The 19,750-nt window shown below is 31.5% G+C and overlaps 1 protein-coding gene across 1 annotated transcript in view; it reads left to right on the top strand.

The window, feature by feature from the left end:
- LOC129225112 (ATP-dependent RNA helicase DDX1-like) overlaps positions 1-18,887 on the top strand; it is a 74,291-nt gene extending 55,404 nt beyond the window's left edge. Inside the window, exons 21-31 of the mRNA XM_054859671.1 lie at positions 2,693-2,767; positions 2,878-2,937; positions 3,062-3,113; positions 6,261-6,407; positions 8,287-8,378; positions 8,495-8,567; positions 10,835-10,907; positions 13,966-14,008; positions 14,094-14,192; positions 14,841-14,961; positions 18,463-18,887. Coding sequence (XP_054715646.1) covers positions 2,693-2,767; positions 2,878-2,937; positions 3,062-3,113; positions 6,261-6,407; positions 8,287-8,378; positions 8,495-8,567; positions 10,835-10,907; positions 13,966-14,008; positions 14,094-14,192; positions 14,841-14,961; positions 18,463-18,593 — 966 coding nt within the window. The 3' untranslated portion in view covers positions 18,594-18,887. The remainder of the gene's footprint in view (positions 1-2,692; positions 2,768-2,877; positions 2,938-3,061; positions 3,114-6,260; positions 6,408-8,286; positions 8,379-8,494; positions 8,568-10,834; positions 10,908-13,965; positions 14,009-14,093; positions 14,193-14,840; positions 14,962-18,462) is intronic.
- The last annotated feature ends 863 nt before the right edge of the window (positions 18,888-19,750 follow it).

Raw genomic sequence — 19,750 nt, 5'->3', positions numbered from 1 at the left:
GATCTTGCTTACATTGCATTTTCAGATACATTGCATTCTTTGCTGCCCCTCACCAAGAGTGATATAACAATAAGCTATTGTTCTTACAATAAAAACAATGCTTTGCAAAAAAAGGGGGAGGAGGGGGTGTTGCAAAATTCTCCAAGGGAAAATAAGTCTGTGCCAAATACATCAAGGAAACCCCCCCCCCCTTTTTTTTGCAAAAAATTGGAAGTTTTAAAACTTGTCAAGAAAAACAAAATAAAAACTAAAAATCAATGAAACAAAATTATTCATTTTTAATGGTATTCAATATTGGAAGATGTGGAGGGTTACACATCATGTGCTGTCACACTAGTGCTGAAAGTGCCACTATTTCAGCTAGTAACCCTGAAGCAGAAAAACATATGAAACACCATTATGTTAAATTTAATAATGAATTTGTTTCTTTACTACCTCTTTTATTACTACTAAATTTCTCACAATATTTGTAGAAATTACCTGTCTGAATACTTAACCAAAGACTTTTTAAAATTAATTAATATAAATTTAAAACCTATTTTGAAGAACCCCCCTTGCTTAGTGCAAGAAAATTTTAATGAAATCATAAAATTTCAATCAATGAAAAATGTCTGGCATTTTTATAAATTACTAACAGTACCCGCACAGTGATGTCCATGCTAAAAATTTAATGGAAATCCATTGAATAAAAAAAAAATTGACGCCCCCTCCCCGTCTGATGTGAAATGATCATTTCTTTGTATAATGTGCTTACACACCTTTACAAAAAAAAAAGTTTCTTTGGAATTTAAAACTTTTTGTCAAATCATTAAATTAGATTTACAGTTGCTTTAAACTCTTTTCAGCGAGTGAAGCAGTTTTTACTGCAATTTAAAATATTTCACCAAATAAACAAAAAAAGACATCAAATAATATCTTTCAAATGTAAAAATAACTCCACCACTCTATTGTTCTCTATTGTTTATGTTTATCGCCAAACTAACTCGCCCAGCAACCATGCTATCATAATCTATCCATCTAACCAAAAAAGAAACATCCCGTGGAACATTCAAAAGTCATCATCAGAAAAAAAGAAGAAAATGTCAAAAATTTCACTCTGATAAAAACAAATCAAAAGTTGCTTTTCTTTCAAAATAAATCGCCAAAACAATGAATTACGTTTACGGTTGCTTTAAAACAATAATTGAAATACTTTTAAGAAATTAAAATGCAAAAGATGGATTTTAAAAGCTTAACTTTGGAAACACGAAATAAAATAAGTAAGGAATTAAATGCAAAATAAGGAAATAAACAATGGATTAAAAAAGCGTAACCGTGGAAACGCAAAAATAAAATGGTTTACCACCTGAATCAAAATGATTTTTGAACTTGATTTAAAAACGCTTGTAACTTTTTTTCCTTTGAAGATAGAAGCTAAGTTTTTCGACCATAGGTCGAGAGAGATCTGGAGTAAAAAATGTCGCTTTTTCCAATTTTGTAAGAAAGAAAACTGTGGGACAATTCCTTCTCTTTTTATTGATAAATTTAATAAAGAAAGTAGTGCTTAAATTTCAGCTAAGCCTAAAAAAGTTCGAGCTAAAAATGCAAATTACTCCTGCCGTAATTGAGTTAGAGCATTGAAACAAATTGTTTCGAATGCTGAAAATTCTACCCTTTTCAACGATATATAATATTAATATCTGCAAGTAATTTTTCACTCCCATATTGGGGAATTTATATGAAATTTGGGCTTAAATTGGAATAAAAAAAATGGATTTTTTTCGAATTATAGCCTATGTCCCTCAGTAAGAAAGCACCTTTCATATAGTGAAGGAATTTTTCAAATAGGTGCAGTGGTGCGGGAGATTACCTCGAACATATAAACACACAAAAATCCACCCTCTTTCTTTATAATATTAGTATAGATAATTTAACTTGCTACCAAGGTGGCTAGATTAGCCCATTGTGGCACTGGCCTCTATGGCGGTTTGCAAAATGTGCCCCCGGTGGGTTGGTGTACAACTCTGTTCTATCAAAGTACTCAAGTACAGTACCTTCAGCACTGTACTTTATTTGGCTTTGCTTAGTGAAAGAAATTTAAATGACAGTTTTGGTATGTAAATTGCATTCTTTCAAAGGAAAAGATGAAAACATTATCGCATCAAGAAACACATCGCCTGCGTCAGTACATCAATTAATAAACAGTGTATTAATTTTTTTTTGCAAGGCAGCTCTAAAATCATTCGATTCTGAACTGTTCAATAACTTCTGCTCTAAGTAGAAAAAGAGAGAGAAAAAAAAACTTTGCTCCGTAAGTGACTTGCCCATGGCCGTTTGCCAGAATGACAGGGAATATTATGGGGAAAGGTGTTCTGAAAGAAAGGAAAATTGCTCTGAAGAATCGCCAGGTTAAACAGTTAGGGTTTTAATTGTTTTTAATCAATATCTCCGCTAATTAAAGTTTCATAACTATGCTACATAGCTAAACATGGTGCCAAAATTATGAATATATCGATACCTGGTTCGATGCTGAGTTTTCTGTCGTTCACCAGGAGTAGTGATGATATAGATAGATAGTCACATATGACAACTTTTACATATAAAGCTTGTAATGCTCTTTCAGAACTTTTTAAAAAAGAAGTTTGCTATGAATGAAATTATCATTTATACTTTTTTTTTCATAAAACTTACTCCTAAGTATATTTTATTCTAGGAGAGATTGATGCATTTTCCTACTTGGGTAGATCTAAAGGGTGAGGATAGTGTGCCTGAAACTGTGCATCATGTTGTAAGCATATTTTTCTGCTAATTGTTGTTTGTTGAAGTTTACATTGTAGATGTAACTCTCTTTATTGATGTTTTTAGAGATTTTTAAGCATAAGATAAAAATTATTTTAGGTGTGCACAGTTGATCCAAGAACAGATACATCTTGGAAAAGTTTAAAAAGACCAATCCAGGTACTGTTACCCAGATGATTTTCTTTCATGTATAAAAATGTGAACTTGCTCTGGGTAATTTTTAATTGGGCTTTTAAAAATTTAAAAATTACTTATGCAATTTTTAAATATGGTTTTATTTTAGACTGATCAAGTACATGCCAAAGATAATACTAGATATGGAAGCAATACTCCTGGTTAGTTGAATGTTTTATTATTACTCTTTTTATCCTTAGCTTTAAATGCAAATATTATTTCAATGTAAAAGAATTTTGACTTGGCTTTTTTTTTTTTTTTGAAAATGTAAATTAGGTATTTTGAATGATTAAAATTTCAGAGTCGTTTGCATCTGCTGAGCCTCACCTTCTGAACTTTTGAAGAAAAAAAAAAGTTTGTAGTGTGATACTGAAAATAGTGTGTAATTTACAAGTGGAGAACATTTCTTGAGAAGTCCTCTTGAGAACTGACACCAAATGAGCAAGTTTGGCGTTAAACAAGGACAAATAACTGGCTTTAGTGAAAACAAATTAGCAACTCATTTAGTTTCCAATAACATTTTACTTGTATGAGAGTCAAAGAAATGCACTGTAAAGAATGATAAGTTCGAAATTTTTCAATAGACATTGATATGTTACTTCAGCATGAAATGAGCTACCATATAATCAGCATTATTACACACTAAAAAATTTTGGACTGTAACCTGTGTTCCACAGAACCGTAGTGTTGGTCCTTGGCACTTTGACATGAGTTCTGCAAGTGATAGCTAATCAAAGTACAAAATTTTATGTAAATTTTAATTTTTTATCAAGGAACAAACTCTTGAAGGCAGTTTGCTTACAGAATTACAAATAAATATTGAATGAAGAGAATAAAATTATTCCAGGTACCAAAACACTTTTCAATAAAATGCTCTTAAAGCCAAATCATTAAAAAAATTTCCCTCCCTTTCATGAGGTTTCTTCAAAAAAAAAAAACAGTAATATCAGAGGGTTCTCCAAACTGTAAAAGGTTGAATATCCCTGCTTTACAGCACACTTCTTTGACTCACTTACCGGTAAAATGTAGCGTTAATTCATTTTTATTTTCACTCAAGTTTCATTATTTCTAACACTTGACTTTGCCCTGCTATGTCAGCCATGCTCATATCATGTCAGGTTAAGAAGAAAGACATCTTACATATAATCAGTTTTAAGAATCCTAAAACAGAATTGATTGCTCCATAGAACCAGCGAGTGTAAAAATATACTAGGCCATTTAAAATTAGCATGAAATGCTTATTTCCACATTATTCTAAAAGCATTTTTACATGATATTTGTTTTTTGTAAAAGTTTTATAATTTAACTGATAGGCTTCAATTTAATATTTAATTGTGACAACCCTTTGGATACTAGCATACGTATTTGACCACTGATCGAAAAACAGTACTTTTTTTTAAAAAATGGTTTTATGGTAAACTAAAACTAATAATTTTTTTATTTGAATTCTCATGTTTCCTGTAAGGTTACTTTCAGAAATAAATGTCATTGAATATATCCAGTTTGAATGAGCATGTAAATCAGTAAATAATCAAAATGAATATCGTAGCCCTTTCTTGGGCTACTTCCTCAAGTGCTTTACTTGGCAATGAAAAGGTTTTTAATCATGTTCTCAGTGCTGTAGTTAAGAAAAAATATTTCAGGAAGTTCACCTTTTCATTAGTTTGTTGTCATAATTGATTGTCTATTCTTCTAAATTAAAACTAAAAGGAAATATTCATAAATAATTGAAGCATTGTGTTGAGAAGGTTAAGTTTTTTCATATTTGCATGTAATAAAAACTTTTGTTTTTATTACATCGGGGAATGGACTGGGCAGACCATCTCCCTTCTTGCAGCCCAATGCAAAGCAACCTTTGAAAGATAAATGTCAAAAAAAGGTAAAATGGAAAAAATCTTTGCTTTGTGGGCGCAAGCTGTGGAATTTAAAAAGATCATTTTCAGTTAGTGGAGCACCCAAGGAGGGGGCTAAAGCCCTACCCATTGATAAGTAGGAATTCAGAAAAGACTATTACACACTTGACTAGACCAAGAAGGACTAAAATTGCGTTTTTTGGCCCTCAATTTAGGAAGTTTTACAAAAGGGTTGAAAATTACTTTTCTTGAAATACGGCTGCTGCAAAAATCTTTTCCTAAGAGACTTATCCACCACTGACGTTCCTTTTTTTCTTAAAATATTTGCTGCAGGGTCATTTCAGGGTATTTTTGACATTTATGTAGAGTCCGTAACGGTACATTTTTTGCCATAATTTTTTTATTTACTGTTTGCTTTGCAAAATATTTTAATTTGAGTTGGTGTGTCGGTAGGAAAAGCTCAAAATAAAATAATATGCTAATCAAACAGTAAATTAAAAAGTTATGGCGAAAAAAGGTCACGTTATGGACTCTACATAAATGTCTAAATTACTGTGAAATGACCCTGCAGCTTTCTTTATTCCAATTTTTTCCTAATTTGAACATAGTTAGATTGCTGTATGTCTTTTATTATTTACAAAATTAAACTGATTTTACAGGAGAGATAGAGAGAGAGAGAAAGCACTGTGTGTGAGAGCAGGAAAGAGCACTATTTTATTCCTCCCTGAAATGAAATAAAGTTGGCATATAGTTAAAATAAAACTGTGCAATAGAACTTTACTAATATAAAATTAAAAAAAAAACTGCATGAATCTTGGAGAGGAGAGGCTGTTGAAATTTCCCAAATTTTGCCTTTCACTTCATGTATTAGAGTTCCTCAAAAAGTTTCTAGCCCCTCCTAGGAAAAATTTCCGAGTGCACTCCTTGCTTCACCCAAAGAACACAGGGAGCAGTCTGGTATGTCAGTGATGCCTATATGGTGGAGGTGGTTTCAAAGGTTCATGACGACATTCCCAATTGACGTTTCCAATCGACATGTTGATTGGAAATTCTAAAATTAACAGAAAAAACTTGCTGAGGAAGATCCATGGGGACAGGGATGTGGAGAAGGCTGCACAACACCTTCCCTACAGCATTGAAAGCCTATAATGTTTTTGTAAAAGTACTGGAAACCTTAATAGTGACAGACGAAATTTGGCTGTAAGGCAAAGCATGGAGAGGCTGTGTAAGTTTACATCCTTGTTTGGCTAATTGGTTAGCTCTTTTGTTACCAGGAATATCTCATTGGCTGAGGATTCACTAATAATAAAAACTGAAATATATTAAGGGATGCTGTGTATGTTTGTAATTCGTAATCTCTTTCTAAATCATAAATCATGTATTTTGGTCTTACAGGCATTTAGATTACATTTGGGAAATGTGCGGTTTGCTAAAGTATTATCTAAATTCTTTCAGAAATGTTGTCAGAAGCTGTGAAATTGTTGAAAGGAGAGTACGTTGTTACTGCAATTAATGAGCATAAAATGGATAAAGGAATAATATTTTGCCGAACCAAAGTTGACTGTGATAACATGGAAAATCATCTTAATGCTTTAGGTGGTGGTGAGTGTAATATTTATTCTCCGAGACTTGATTGTGTTATCTAAAATTGAATCATTTTTCTATTAATATTTTAAGCCTTCCCCCCTTTTTTGTAGTAAAATCTTGTGATATTTCTTTATAGAGTGTGAAAAAAAAAATCAAAGTATTTCATTAAACTAAAGATTTAAAGCATAATTATAAAATTAAAAATGGCAGCCACATCCATTTCTAATAATGGAACTACTAAAAAAAAGCAGGATCAAGATTACTTTTATCATTTTACTAACCATTTAAAAAAAATTTAGACACCTTTGTCTTTTTTTTTTTTTAATTTGTCGCTTTTTCAATCTATTTTTTGTTATGTTTGAAGGTAAATATTCGAAATATATTGAAATAACACTTTTATAAGTTGCAAAAAGGCAAATTACAGTGAAGCACCGTTTATACGTTTCTCTTTTATATGTTTTTATCAATTATACGTTTTTAAATTGGTCCCTGGATAGTCTAATATACATTAACCTATATTAATTATACGTTTTTTCATTTGTACGCTTTTTTCATACAGTCCCTTCAGAAACGTATAAACGGTGCTTCACTGTATTTTAATTTACTCAAGATATGGCACAAACATATTTCTTCAGAAATCAGATTTTAGTTCCATAGTGGAAAAATGTTAAATCGTAGTTATTATCAAAGCAAAATGAATCATTATATTATAATAGATTTTTTGTGATGAGCTGAAATATTCTTGCTGCAAGTTGCAATGTCTATTAAAGATAAAATAAATATTTACTGTTACAGAAATGTAGTTTTGTTGGAAAAATAAATGTTATATACATTAATAAAATTATTTGAATTGAAGCAGTAGTCACTCTGAACACTACTGACGTGAGCAAATACACAGGTAAAGAATAGTACATTTTTCACTTTTTTTTTGTGTTTTTGTCATCTGTTGTACTTGCACTTTATTGTACAAACTTGCTTATTTGGTTTCCGCTGAAAAAAAGTCCAATTCCAACATATCCCTATTGTTAGTCTTTAATTCAAAACATGTTTCTTCAAACATCTCCTTTCCGCAAATATTGCTGTTTACCTGCTCAGAGCAGACTAGAAGGTAAAACTCGAGTAGCTGTATGAGCAGATTCAGTGGTATTGAAATGTGGAACATCATAGGTGTTGGAATGTTTCAGATATACCATAGCCTCAGAGCTGAAGTAGGATATCTTACTGTTTTCAGGCTTATTGTTGCTCTGAAGTGGTGATAGATAGTTTATAATTTATTTTATTTCACTGTTTCAAACAACCCAATCCACATTTATGACTAGTTTTTTTATAGTTTTTTTTTTAAATCTGTTTTTACTATATCTGAAATTTAACTACATCTGTACAAATATTGGTCTAAAGTTGGGTCAATAAAAAAATGTTTCTTGTAATCGCTGCATTGACCGAAAGGATGTACTTCCGAAAATTTAACTTTTAAATGCATAAACACCATGGCTTTCCTTCAAAAAATTACTGTAATTATGAAAAATCAATTTTTTTTGACATCAATAGATAATATAGGTATTAGAGCTCTTGGTTCATTGTTTAGAATATTCAAACACAATTTTTTATATTTTTTGTAAAAAATGTTTAAATATTTGTAAATTTAAACTTTAAGCTTAATGTAATAACATCCAGCATTTAAATGTGCTCCTAGCTCTAAAACGCTTCAATGATCTGTGTTTGTATTTCTTAAAGATTTCAAAGGGTGTATTTATTGTGTTTTTACAGTCAAAATGTAATACTTGAATCTATATTTGTGTTATTTGTCCTTGAATTGCTGTCAGATGTACCTTGTTTCTGCTTCAAGATATTTTCTTAATGTTTAAATTTTACTAATCATGGGTTTCGTTTTCAGGTGCACGTAACAAAAATAATATTTATTCATGTGTGTGTTTACATGGAGATAGGAAGCCACCTGAAAGAAAAGAAAACTTAGAAAGATTTAAGGTATAATCTGAGAGCTATTGATGAAGTTTCTTTGTGACTTTTTTTTTTCTTCTGTGCACTAATTTTTATTGTTATTATTCTTTTCATTTATGTATTTCTATTTGTTTTGGTTGCAGCGAGGAGATGTGAAATTTCTCATTTGTACAGATGTTGCTGCTCGTGGTATTGATGTTTCGGGTGTACCTTATGGTAAAATATTTTTTTCTTTGTAGTGTTAAAAAAACTGCAATTCGTTCATACATCTGTGATAGATATCTTTTATTGCTTGTGATCAAAAATGGAAAGTTTTATTCAAGCTCGAAGAGATTTCACTCATTATCTCAAAATTCAGTTAATAAAAATTTTTTAGATTGCCCTTATTATTTTATTTTAGTGGTACATGCACAGCTTTGCCGGTAGTAGAAAATTAAAAGGTCATTTAGTTTGCCAGTATTTTTACAAATAATGGATGATGAATTTTTCGCCAATATGCCTTGTTAATTTGCTCATCCATGTTATGGTAATTTGCTCGTCCATGTTATGGTAATTTACTCTTCCATGTTATGAAAATAGCTCGGTAAAATGGGCTTAAAATTTGAATAGAAGAGCGAAATCTCATTTTCAAAAAATCGCTTCTAGTCGTCACCCCTATTCTATGAACTAATTTTGTGCTAAATTTCATGAAAATCGGCCGAACAGTCTAGGCGCTATGCGATTAACAGACATCCCAAGGTCTAGACATACAGACTTTCAGCTTTATTGTTAGTAAAGATACTCTGTTAACTATCAATATTTATAGAGATCATTTAAGGCAGTGAGAAGCAAAGGGATGTAAGTGGACATTTTCAAGTTTTGAGTAAAATGCGTATAAAAATAACTTCCTAGGTAGGCTTTCACTGAGTTTTTTTTCAAAATCATGCTCTACAGCAGCACCTACCATGGCTACCAGTACTATCTGTTGCCCTAAGACAGGGGAGAGGTTCACGTACCATTTTTACTGGTAACCTCAAAATTCTTAATTTTGCCACTTTCATGCCTTTGCTTCTCACTGTCTCATTTGGAGATACATCTATATGGATCGTCGCAGTATTAGATATACAGCTTTAGACATAAAGACTTTGCTTAGGCTTTTTAAGTCTGGTATAATCTAAACTAACTCAGTTTGGATTAACTATCTAACTTAGAATGTCCCTTAACTATTCTAGTAGTCCTTCTTTGAACCCTTTCCAATAAAGAAATACCTTTCCTGAGATGAGACCAAAACTGAACAGCATACTTCAAATGAAGTTTTCCAAACTTCTATATAAAGACAGAAGAACCTTCTTAGATGTGTCTAACCACAGCTTATTTCAAACTAAATAACTGTATAATTCCAAATGCCATCCCCTTTTTTTCCTTCAGAACAATTGGTTTGTAAATTGAGGTAAATGTTTTAATGGAGGATTTAATATTGTTTTACCCCATTATTTTTCTGAATAAACATTGATTGGGTCAAGAAGTAGTTTATTTAATTCCTGCATATCTTGAGATCCCAATTGTTGTTTATTTATTATTATTATTTTTTTTTTAAAGTGTCTGTAGTCAGTTTGTTTTGACCAAAAAGTTATGTGAAATTTACTTTTGCTGCACTGATCAGTTTGAATTTAGTAATCTTTCCTTCACAACTCTGAATTGGGAATTGGAATTAGTAGCAGCTCCTACGACTCAACGCTATAATTATTCTTCATTAAATATTGTTTTGTTTTTTTCTAAATCTGTACTTCAAGACATCAACTGTCATATATAGCAAACATTTTTTAAAAAAAATTCTCAGTTGAAACATGTTCTTAACATGAATCTGCTTTCCTCTGCCTAGACTGCAAAAGGTATGTACTAGCATTTCCACACAGTTTTTGTGACTTTAGACTGGCAAAAGAAAAAAGCTTTACCACAAAGAAATATTTTGAATTGACAACCTGAAAACTTCAATGTTTTGTGGTTATAACTGTGAGCTTCTGGAATGTAAAAATAAATTTGTAATCTATTCTCATTCATTAGTTTTTTCTTGGAGTGTTCATTGCATGCTTTTACATTTCTTGTCAGACGTAGTAAACTGTGGTGAAAAGTGCTTAGTTCAATTCGTACTTATCATCACATTAAGTTTTGTCCCATGTTTTAGATCATTTTGCATGTGCATATAATTCAAAATCTAAAAATGTATTGCTGTATGCTGCATGCATCTGTCAGTTTAAATTTATTTTGAAGGTACTGTTACAATTAAGGTTTTAATGGTCTCCTTCGTTTTTCTTGTTTAAACAGATCTGTTCTAGTAAATGTATCTATGAACTTTGCTGTAATCCTCTTTCTTTGGAATACATCTCAAAATTGAGCTATAATTTAAAGTTAGAAACATAATTCACATGTTTGCTATGAAAGTTTTTTTTTTTTTTCCATATTAAGATAAGCAATTCTATTGATGTAAATCTATTTATTTTTAGTGATTAATGTTACATTACCGGATGAAAAGAATAACTACGTTCATCGCATCGGAAGAGTAGGTAGAGCTGAAAGGTATGCTGTTAAGGAAATATTATATCATTTAATGACTTTTTCTTTTATACAATTTCAAACAGGACTAACGAAAAAACAATACAAAGACATTCCTTTCTTAAATAAGTATCGGTTGCATCTGTTGTGTGCACAGGACTCTCAACTGGTCCCTTTTTCCCAAAACGTTTTTTTTTTTTTAGTTTCTAGTCCCTAAAGGTTCAATTTTTTTTTTAAATCTGACCCCTTTCACCTTTTAACATTTCAGTTTCACTACGAATTTTCTCTGTGTTCTTTTATCCATTTGCATCATAAAAAAATTTAAAAACAAGTTGTTCACAGATCACCTACCTATCTACCACAATGAGTTCTTAATTTGAATCAAATGGGGGCACAATGGTTAGTATTAAAAACTATTGGCATGTGTAACAAATTCATTCCGCATGTTTTTCTTGCTATAGGCAAAATCATTTTAATTGAAAAATATTTTTTTAGGTGATTAATCAATTGAGTATTGTTTTGTATTTAAGTTAAGGAAAAAATAAAATTACATGGGGAAAAACTCCAAAACCGTTAGTTTACAATTGCTGTTAGTTTACAATCCACTTGCTTTAGCATTGAGTACTGTTTTTGATTCAAATGATTTAAATTTCTGGCATTTTGCAGGGGTGCCCACCGGGGGGGGGGGGTGTTTTATGGGGTATTTTTCCCTATTTTAGGGGGCTCTAGCTTTTTTGGAGGGGGGTGCCCTTGCTTTTAGGGGGTGGACACCTCTGCATTTACATTTATTATTATATTGTACTGGTGTGTTAGATTTTTGTACTAGGGTAGGGTAGGGGTAGGCTTGTTGGTATAGGTTATAGATTTTGGTTTTTGATTTTTCTATTTTTGATCTTACACTTGGAGAGATTCTGGTAAATGTGGAAGATAGTTTAACTTTTTGATTGTAAGTCTGTAAGGCTCATTAAGTAAATCCTTGATTTAGTAACATCAGAAGCACTTTTTCCTGAACATTTGCTACTATGCCATATGCCAAGGACCCCATGATCTGGAGTTGGTGTACTCTTAAAGGTGAGTTGGCATAAAAGTGTTGAATAGAGATGCATAGACAAAACACAGCACTTTTTAATGAAAAGTATTTTGTTTCACCAAACTTAGAGTTATTTTCTTTCCCAAGAGGAATATTTTTCCGAAAAGAATTTGCAAAATAAGTAACTAAATAAATCAAAATAAAATGATGCTGAAAAACAGTGTTGGAATACATAAACAACTGTATGCTGGAATGGTTAATAAACACTAACACACACAAAGCATTTAGACATATATAATACAACCCAAATTCAAAATAATAGAATACTTCCCACTTTTTGGAAAAAAGTTTATTCTAACCAAATATAAGTGCAAATTAGGTATTTAAATGAATGTGCCACCTTTCTTAGACCTTAAAGTGTGCATTTCATTTTAAATATACTCAATTGAAAATAATCTTAGACAGAATAATCCAAAAGTTTATAGTGATGAAGATTTATATTGAGTCAAAAAATTAGAATATTCAAATTAAAAGGAAAAAATACTTTCAAAAGAAACAATGTCAATACTAGAATGCATCATTTTTTGCTGTATTCAATGCTTTAATCCTTTCTCACATGGATTCTACCACCTGCTTACATTAATCGTTTCTGACAGTTTCCATACCCTCTTCAATGCGGCAACGAGCTCAATTTTGTTGGCAGGCACCAGGTCTTGAACCGCTTTCTTTAGATTTGACGGTACTAACAAATTCTTGATTGTATTGAGATTGGTAGAGTTGCTTGACCAGTTTGATACCAAAATTCCTCTTTCTGTTTAGAATCTATGAGTCGATTTAGAGATGTGACCCGGAGTAGAATCTTGTTGAAAGATAAAATGTGTAACTGCTGTGCCTCAGATGAAGTATTATGCAGTATTTTTGATAAACAACGGAAGTCACCCATTGTTTTACTTTATGATATATATAACTTCCCAATTCCAGCAGCCCTCATGCACCCACAAACCAAGAAAGATGTGTCAAAATGGAGAGAACGTCATACACAAGATTTCTCATACGCTTTTCTTTTTAAACGTCAAACCCGAACACCTTTTTTCGTTCAGAGATATTTCAAAAAAAAGATTCATCACTGAATATAGTACTTTCCAACCATGTTGTGTTGCATCTGTTTGAGCTTCTCTTTGCTCCAGGAGAGTGGTGCACGTTGCTGCTTCATGTTTATCTTTGGTCTTACTTCATAGATCCGATATTAAACTGCAGTTTATGCAACTGTCCAAGTGTGGTTAGCGTGGAAAAAATAACTATACATTCTCTCCAACACTTATGGACGTAAGAAGCATTTTTCAACGATTATTTTGGACAATTTACTTTAATTTGGGTTCATTTCTGCCAGGTGTTACAATTTTTCTACCTTGTTTACTTCGGTTACGTTTTAGTTGGTCATTCCTTCTATATTTCTTTAAAATCTTGCGTACCATAGATTGTAAAGCGTTCATTTGAATTGAGTTGTATGGTGTTTTTTCTAACTTTAAGAAATGATACAGTATGTAACTTCATTTTTTCTTATTTATCATCTTGACGACCATTTTGAGCAATAAAAGGCTTTTAAAAGAGCGTAAAATTATCCGGGCCCCAAGCTATATACATAGGGTAACAGGTATGCAAATATTTTTGCTACTTTTTAAAATTCACATTGAATGAATAGATTATTCTAATTTTTTGACCCATACAAAAACTCTATCTATTTTTCCAATGTGTTAATGATCCATAAATTGTTAAAATATTATCTGAAAAGTTGTTTAAATTGATTTAACCATTCAGGAATAACAAGTATTAGTCTTTTTAATTTGCATGCATTCATTTTTCCCTACTAAGGGACAAATTTTGTTCAAACAGTTCTGATATTCTATTATTTTGAATTTATGCTAATTATTTATTTGTATATATGCTAGCTTTTTTTTTTTTTTTTTCAAATCAGTAGTTATTTTTAATTTTTTTTTTTTTTTTTTTTTTTTTTTTTTTTTTTTTTTTTTTTTTTTTTTTTTGTACTTCCAGAATGGGATTAGCTATATCTCTTGTTTCTGCAGTACCAGAAAAGGTAAAATTCGATATTTTATTAAAATTTGTTATATCTTATGGTTATTTATCTTAATGTAGTTATATCTTTTTATATTTTTTTTAAGGTTTGGTATCACTCTAATTGCGCAAATAGAGGTAAAAATTGCTGGAACACTAGATTAACTGATCAAGGTGGATGTTGCATATGGTATAATGAACCACAGGTACAGTGTTTTTTTCTTGGTAAGAAAATGCTAATTTTGAAAGAAAATAAAGCAGAAATTTGAGAAGTGTTCTAGGGCTCCTTTTTTTTCTCTGTGATGATTGCATTTTATATAAGTAATGACTTTTTGATGCTTTATGACTGATTGTCTGTAACCTTTATATCAAATTTTGTGCCCAATGCAAATGAATCTATGAGCTTGAAAACTAGTCGTCTCTTTTGACCCCTTGATGCATGGTGGCTTTGTTTGAGGCAAATTAGCCTCTTTTTTTTTTCTTCAGCCTATTATCAAAGCTACTCTGTCAGTGAGCTGAAAGCAAAAAGAAGTAAAAGGCTTGGTGGCTTTAAATGAAGTTACTATGCCTCACAAGTTTTGCCTGTAAGCCTAGTAATGGTTACAGACAAAATTTATTTATTTTTCGACTTGTTAAAAAGAGAAAATTGAATTATTGAAGAAAAAATTTGTTTTACTTTCAAAATAAAAACCGTTTCAGAAAAGATTAACATTTTATTTATTGCAGAACAGAATTGCATTTTTAGCATTGTTATTTTGTTTCCAATTTCATTTCTGTTGAGTTTTTCCTTTATATTTTTAAGTTTCATTCTTTTTAATAAAATCATGAGTAAGTAATGATTTCCTCCTCCCTAGTATTTAGCTGATATTGAAGAACATTTGAACTGCACTATTCAACAAGTTGATCCTGATATTAAAGTTCCCTCTGATGAATTTGATGGAAAAGTTGTTTATGGACAGAAGAAAGCACAAATGGGTACGTTGTTTCCTTGACATTGTCTCTTCTTTTCTTATGGTAATGTCCAGGGCGGGGGGGGGGGGGGGGGGTTGGAAATCTTACCAGCCAAGAATATTTTTTAATCATCCAATACTATACAATGTATAAAAAAAATAATAGATTCCTTCACAGATTATGTTTTCCACATTTAAAAAATTACCTGCCAGTGGCGAGGAGTCGTGTTATTCCCTATGCCACTGAACATTGGTTGTGCATCTTTTGTTTATTTTTTCAATTTGATAACTGCACAATATTTTAAACAAAATATAGCAACATAATATTGTCTCCATTACTTATTTAATCAAATGTAATTTATATGTATACAGACATACTGGAGTGCCCAAAAAATAAACTTCCCCTGTATGTGAAACCCTAGCAGCCTATCTGCTTAACCAATCGAACCAAAATTTCAGACATTCTTGTTTGAAGGTAAATATTGCGATGATTTTACAACACAGTGCTCAAATACAATTACCAAGAAAGAACTTCAAAATTTTGAATGGCAACACCCCATTCTTTTCTTAAAGTATTGATCAACACTTGACCACAAAAGAAAAGTTGCATGATTTCTAAATCTGCCTGAAATTAAAAGAACATTAAAAAATATGTCAATTGGTACCAGTTTTAAACCAAAAAACGGTGTTTTAACTATTTTTTAAATGATTTTAATCAGTCCCCAATTTTAATTCAGGACGATAGTGATATTGCTAATGTTCTTAATAACTTTTTTTTCGAGTGTTTTTAACGATAACTGTATCTCAACAGTTGACACCAACAAGACACAAGGTATAGTACAGCTTGAGGACTTTGTATTTTCCAGGGATGACGTTTTACTTCATTTGAAAAAAATTAAAGAGACTAAGGCTCCGGGGCCAGATAATATTTATCCGAAAGTTTTAGTTGAATGTGCAGAGGAATTAGCAGATGTAATCGCAAACATTTTCAATGCTTCTTATAATTCGGGGACAGTGCCAGAGGACTGGAAGCTGGCTAACATTACACCGCTCTTCAAGAAAGGGTGTGTAAAGGGAGTGCAGGAAATTATAGACCTGTGAGTCTAACTTCGGTGGTTTGCAAAATTTTTGAAACATTGATGAAAATTAAGATAGTAAATTTTCTAGAGACTAATAATCTATTGACTAGTTTTCAGTATGGTTTCAGGAAATGTAAATCTTGTGCAACTAATTTATTACATTTCTATGACAACGTTACCATGGCTTTGGACAATAAGAAGCCTGTAGATGTTGTTTACATTGATTTTCAAAAAGCTTTCGATAAGGTACCGCATGTTGCTCTACTTAGCAAATTAGCTGATATAGGAATAGGAGGGAAAACTTTCATTTGGGTAAAAAACTGGCTGACCGGAAGGAAACAAAGAGTAGTTGTAAGGGGAAATTATTCTAATTGGAGTGAGGTCTTAAGCGAGGTTCCTCACAGATCAGTGTTAGGGCCTGTTTTGTTCATTGTCTTTATGAACGATATTCACAAAAATATTTCTGGGAACATGAATTGTTTTGCTGATGATGTCAAAGTTATGGGAACTGTAGAAAATGAAGAACAAGCAAATCAGCTGCAAGAGGATCTAGATCGTATTACGGAGTGGGCTGATAAATGGGGGTATGGCTGTTAATGTTGGGAAATGTCAAGTTGCTACATTTAAGACATGGAAATAAGTGTACAAGTTATTATTTTCAAGGTTCAGTCATTAGTCAGGCAGACAAAGTTACTGATCTGGGGGTCTTAATAAGTCAGGATTTAAAGTTTAGCCAACAGTGCAGCATTGCTAGCAACAAAGCCAATAAGATGCTTGGGTTTATCAATAGATCTATTTCAAATAAATCTAAAAGAAGTTCTTCTGGCCTTATATAGAAGTTTGGTAAGACCCCATTTGGAGTATGCTGTTCAGTTTTGGTCTCCTTATCTTAAGAAAGACATTAATGTATTGGAAAGGGTTCAAAGGCGGGCTACAAGGCTAATAAGTAGGACTTTCCCACTTAGATTATGATTCCAGGCTTAGAAGGCTAAAAATGTACAGTCTTGAGCAAAGAAGAGACCGAGGGGACATGATTCAGCTGTTTAAATTTATTAAAACAAAAGATGTTACGGGGCTAAAGTTTAGCACTGAAAACAGGACAAGGGGTCATTGTTTTAAGCTATTTAAATCTCAGGCTAACATGGATATTAGGAAAAATTATTTTAGCAGGGTAGTGGAACCTTGGAACAGTTTACCGGAAGAGGTGGTAATGAGCAAAGGAGTAGACAGTTTTAAGAGGGCCCATTGATCTTCACTGGGGATTGTAAATTGACTAGGACCAGTCTAACTGGGCCCAGAGCCTGTTGCTGGTCGTCACTTTTGTATTTGTATTTGTATTTTTTAAAGTGCTGTGACGTTGCTTCCTACACAAACGCGGGTAGAAAGGAGGTGACGTCAATCGACACTAGGAATGAGCAGGGAAATTCTACTTGGCTTCTTTGCTACATTGAGCTGGTAGAAATTAATTTATTCTTCTTTCACAATGCGCCTTAAGCTCTTATATGTGCTGTTGAATTAGATTTAGGACTCGACCGAGTTGGATGATGGTTCAAAGACCGCCGATTATTTTCTGTTTCAAATGGCCGATGGAAAAACCTAACTAAGGACGGCCAAAATAAAGGTTTTAAACAAATCATTAAAGAAAAAAAAAAGTATTCAGTACGGAGTACAAAATCTGGCATGAGGGTATCTCAACCACTTACACTAATTAAATAATCCTTTAGTGCTACGCACTTTGTTTTTACTCTGTACACTTTCATAATGCATGCTATAGTGATGTTTCCAGAAAATTAGGTATTTATTGTCAACAAATGTATTAATCATAGTTTCTTGTTGAAGGTATGCTTAAAAAAATTATTTTGGAAAATATTTTTTCCGCTGATCATTTGACAGAAATTAGTCGATTATAAATAATTGGCAAAGCAGCCGATTATACCTGATTAATAGCACATCTCTAATTAATACGATTTACAAATAATGGGATACTATTTAAGATACTATTTTCCTTGTTTTGCGACTATTTTGCAGACTATTTTACATTTAAGAAGCTACTAAAATGACTATTTTGAGGACAGCTCAGTGGCAGCCCTGTGTTTTATTTTGTAGTGATCCACAACCCTGCTATGTTAAGTATAATAGGAGAAAATGCCTTGAGTTGGGGGGGGGGGGGGGCTAATAGAGAAAAAAAAATAATCTTTCTATTTATTTCAGAGCGGGGAGGAAACTTTTGCATTTGTTCAAAGAGCTTTTTATTTAACTTTATTTGTGGGTACGACTAGTTAAACTGTAAATTAAAAAAAGTAACAAAAGTTAAAAGTAACTTTTCGAAAAAAAAAATTGAAAATATTTTCTTGTTTACTTGATTATTTTTTTTTAATTATTTCTACCAAATTTTACAAAATTTTAAAATACATAGTTGTAAACCTAATTTATGATCTTATTTGCAGGTAGCAATTATCAAACACATACTGCTCAAATGGCTCCAACTGTTTCTCTCCTTTCTCAGATGGAAATGGTTGCACAGGAATACTTTATCAAGAGATACTGTGTGAAGGATAAATCATTTCTAAAAGTGTAAATAGCTGGAAAGGATATTTCTATGTTTGAAATTTTGCTTAAAATGATACTATAAATTTATGACTTCTGCATTAGTTTAAAATTTTATGAATAAAAACAGGTCAGCGAAGCAAGGTACAAATGATTCTATTTTGTATTATATATAAATTATTTTTCTTTTGATATGAGCTAAAATGTTATTTTGTTATTTATTCCAAGAAGTATTTAAGTAAAAAAAAAAAGCCAAAAGAATTGTTTTTATTTATTACGAGTTTTTCTTATTTTTCATTTTAGTTTAATGTAACTATTTGAAAAAAAAAAGATAAATGCAGTGTTTTGTATTATTTTTGAACAGTTTCAATAAATAATATGTTTAAATTGAAGTACTTTCTGTGTGTGATTAATATTTACATCTAATAATAAATGAAGTTCCCATGAAAACCAAGAACTCTTGATACATAGGTGAAGATTTATATCTGTTATTGCATCTCATGAGCAAGTAAGTTATCAATATCTTCTCCAGAAATTTCTAATTGAATTCTTGTTTAAGGCAAAATTTATTATTCATGCCACAAAGGTTTCAAAAGTTTTGAAATATAATGAAACTCTCATTTTTGAATTTCAGTGGGTGTTTGAACTAGAACCTGTAATATGCCCTTTTGGATATCGCTTGAGTGACTATCACAGACAGAATTTTCCCCTGAATGGGACTTTAGAAAGCTCAAAAAATCACCATGTAAATAAAAAACATTCAATTTAAAATTTAAAACTATCGTTTCTCATGAAGAAATATGTATGAAACTAATGACAAAACATGAAAGTCAGTTAGCTAAGTTGAAGACAATTTACAAATAGTATTAAAATTGATCTGAGAAAATAGGGACGATTTTTTTTTTGTCTAAAAAAATATTTTTCGACTTAAAAATACTAATTTAAAAATTAGCTCGAATTTCTTGGAATACTATCTACAACTAGTTTCAAAGAAAATTTTAAAAGTTTTTATTGAAATGATACGAGTAGTTCCCATTTTTACTATGACAGATGGGTAGTTCTCAAAAGGTGGGAGCAAACACAGACCTCAACTTTGAAGCTTTAGCACCAAATAACTTTCATTATAATTTCTTCAAAAAATTTTGAGTTAAATTATAATACTGTACGGAGATAAGAATTGACATAAAT

The sequence above is a fragment of the Uloborus diversus genome, chromosome 6, assembly GCF_026930045.1.
Source record: "Uloborus diversus isolate 005 chromosome 6, Udiv.v.3.1, whole genome shotgun sequence".
Taxonomy (NCBI): domain Eukaryota; kingdom Metazoa; phylum Arthropoda; class Arachnida; order Araneae; family Uloboridae; genus Uloborus; species Uloborus diversus.
Note: the sequence above shows the minus strand (reverse complement) of the source record. Positions and strands in the feature narration are given on the sequence as shown.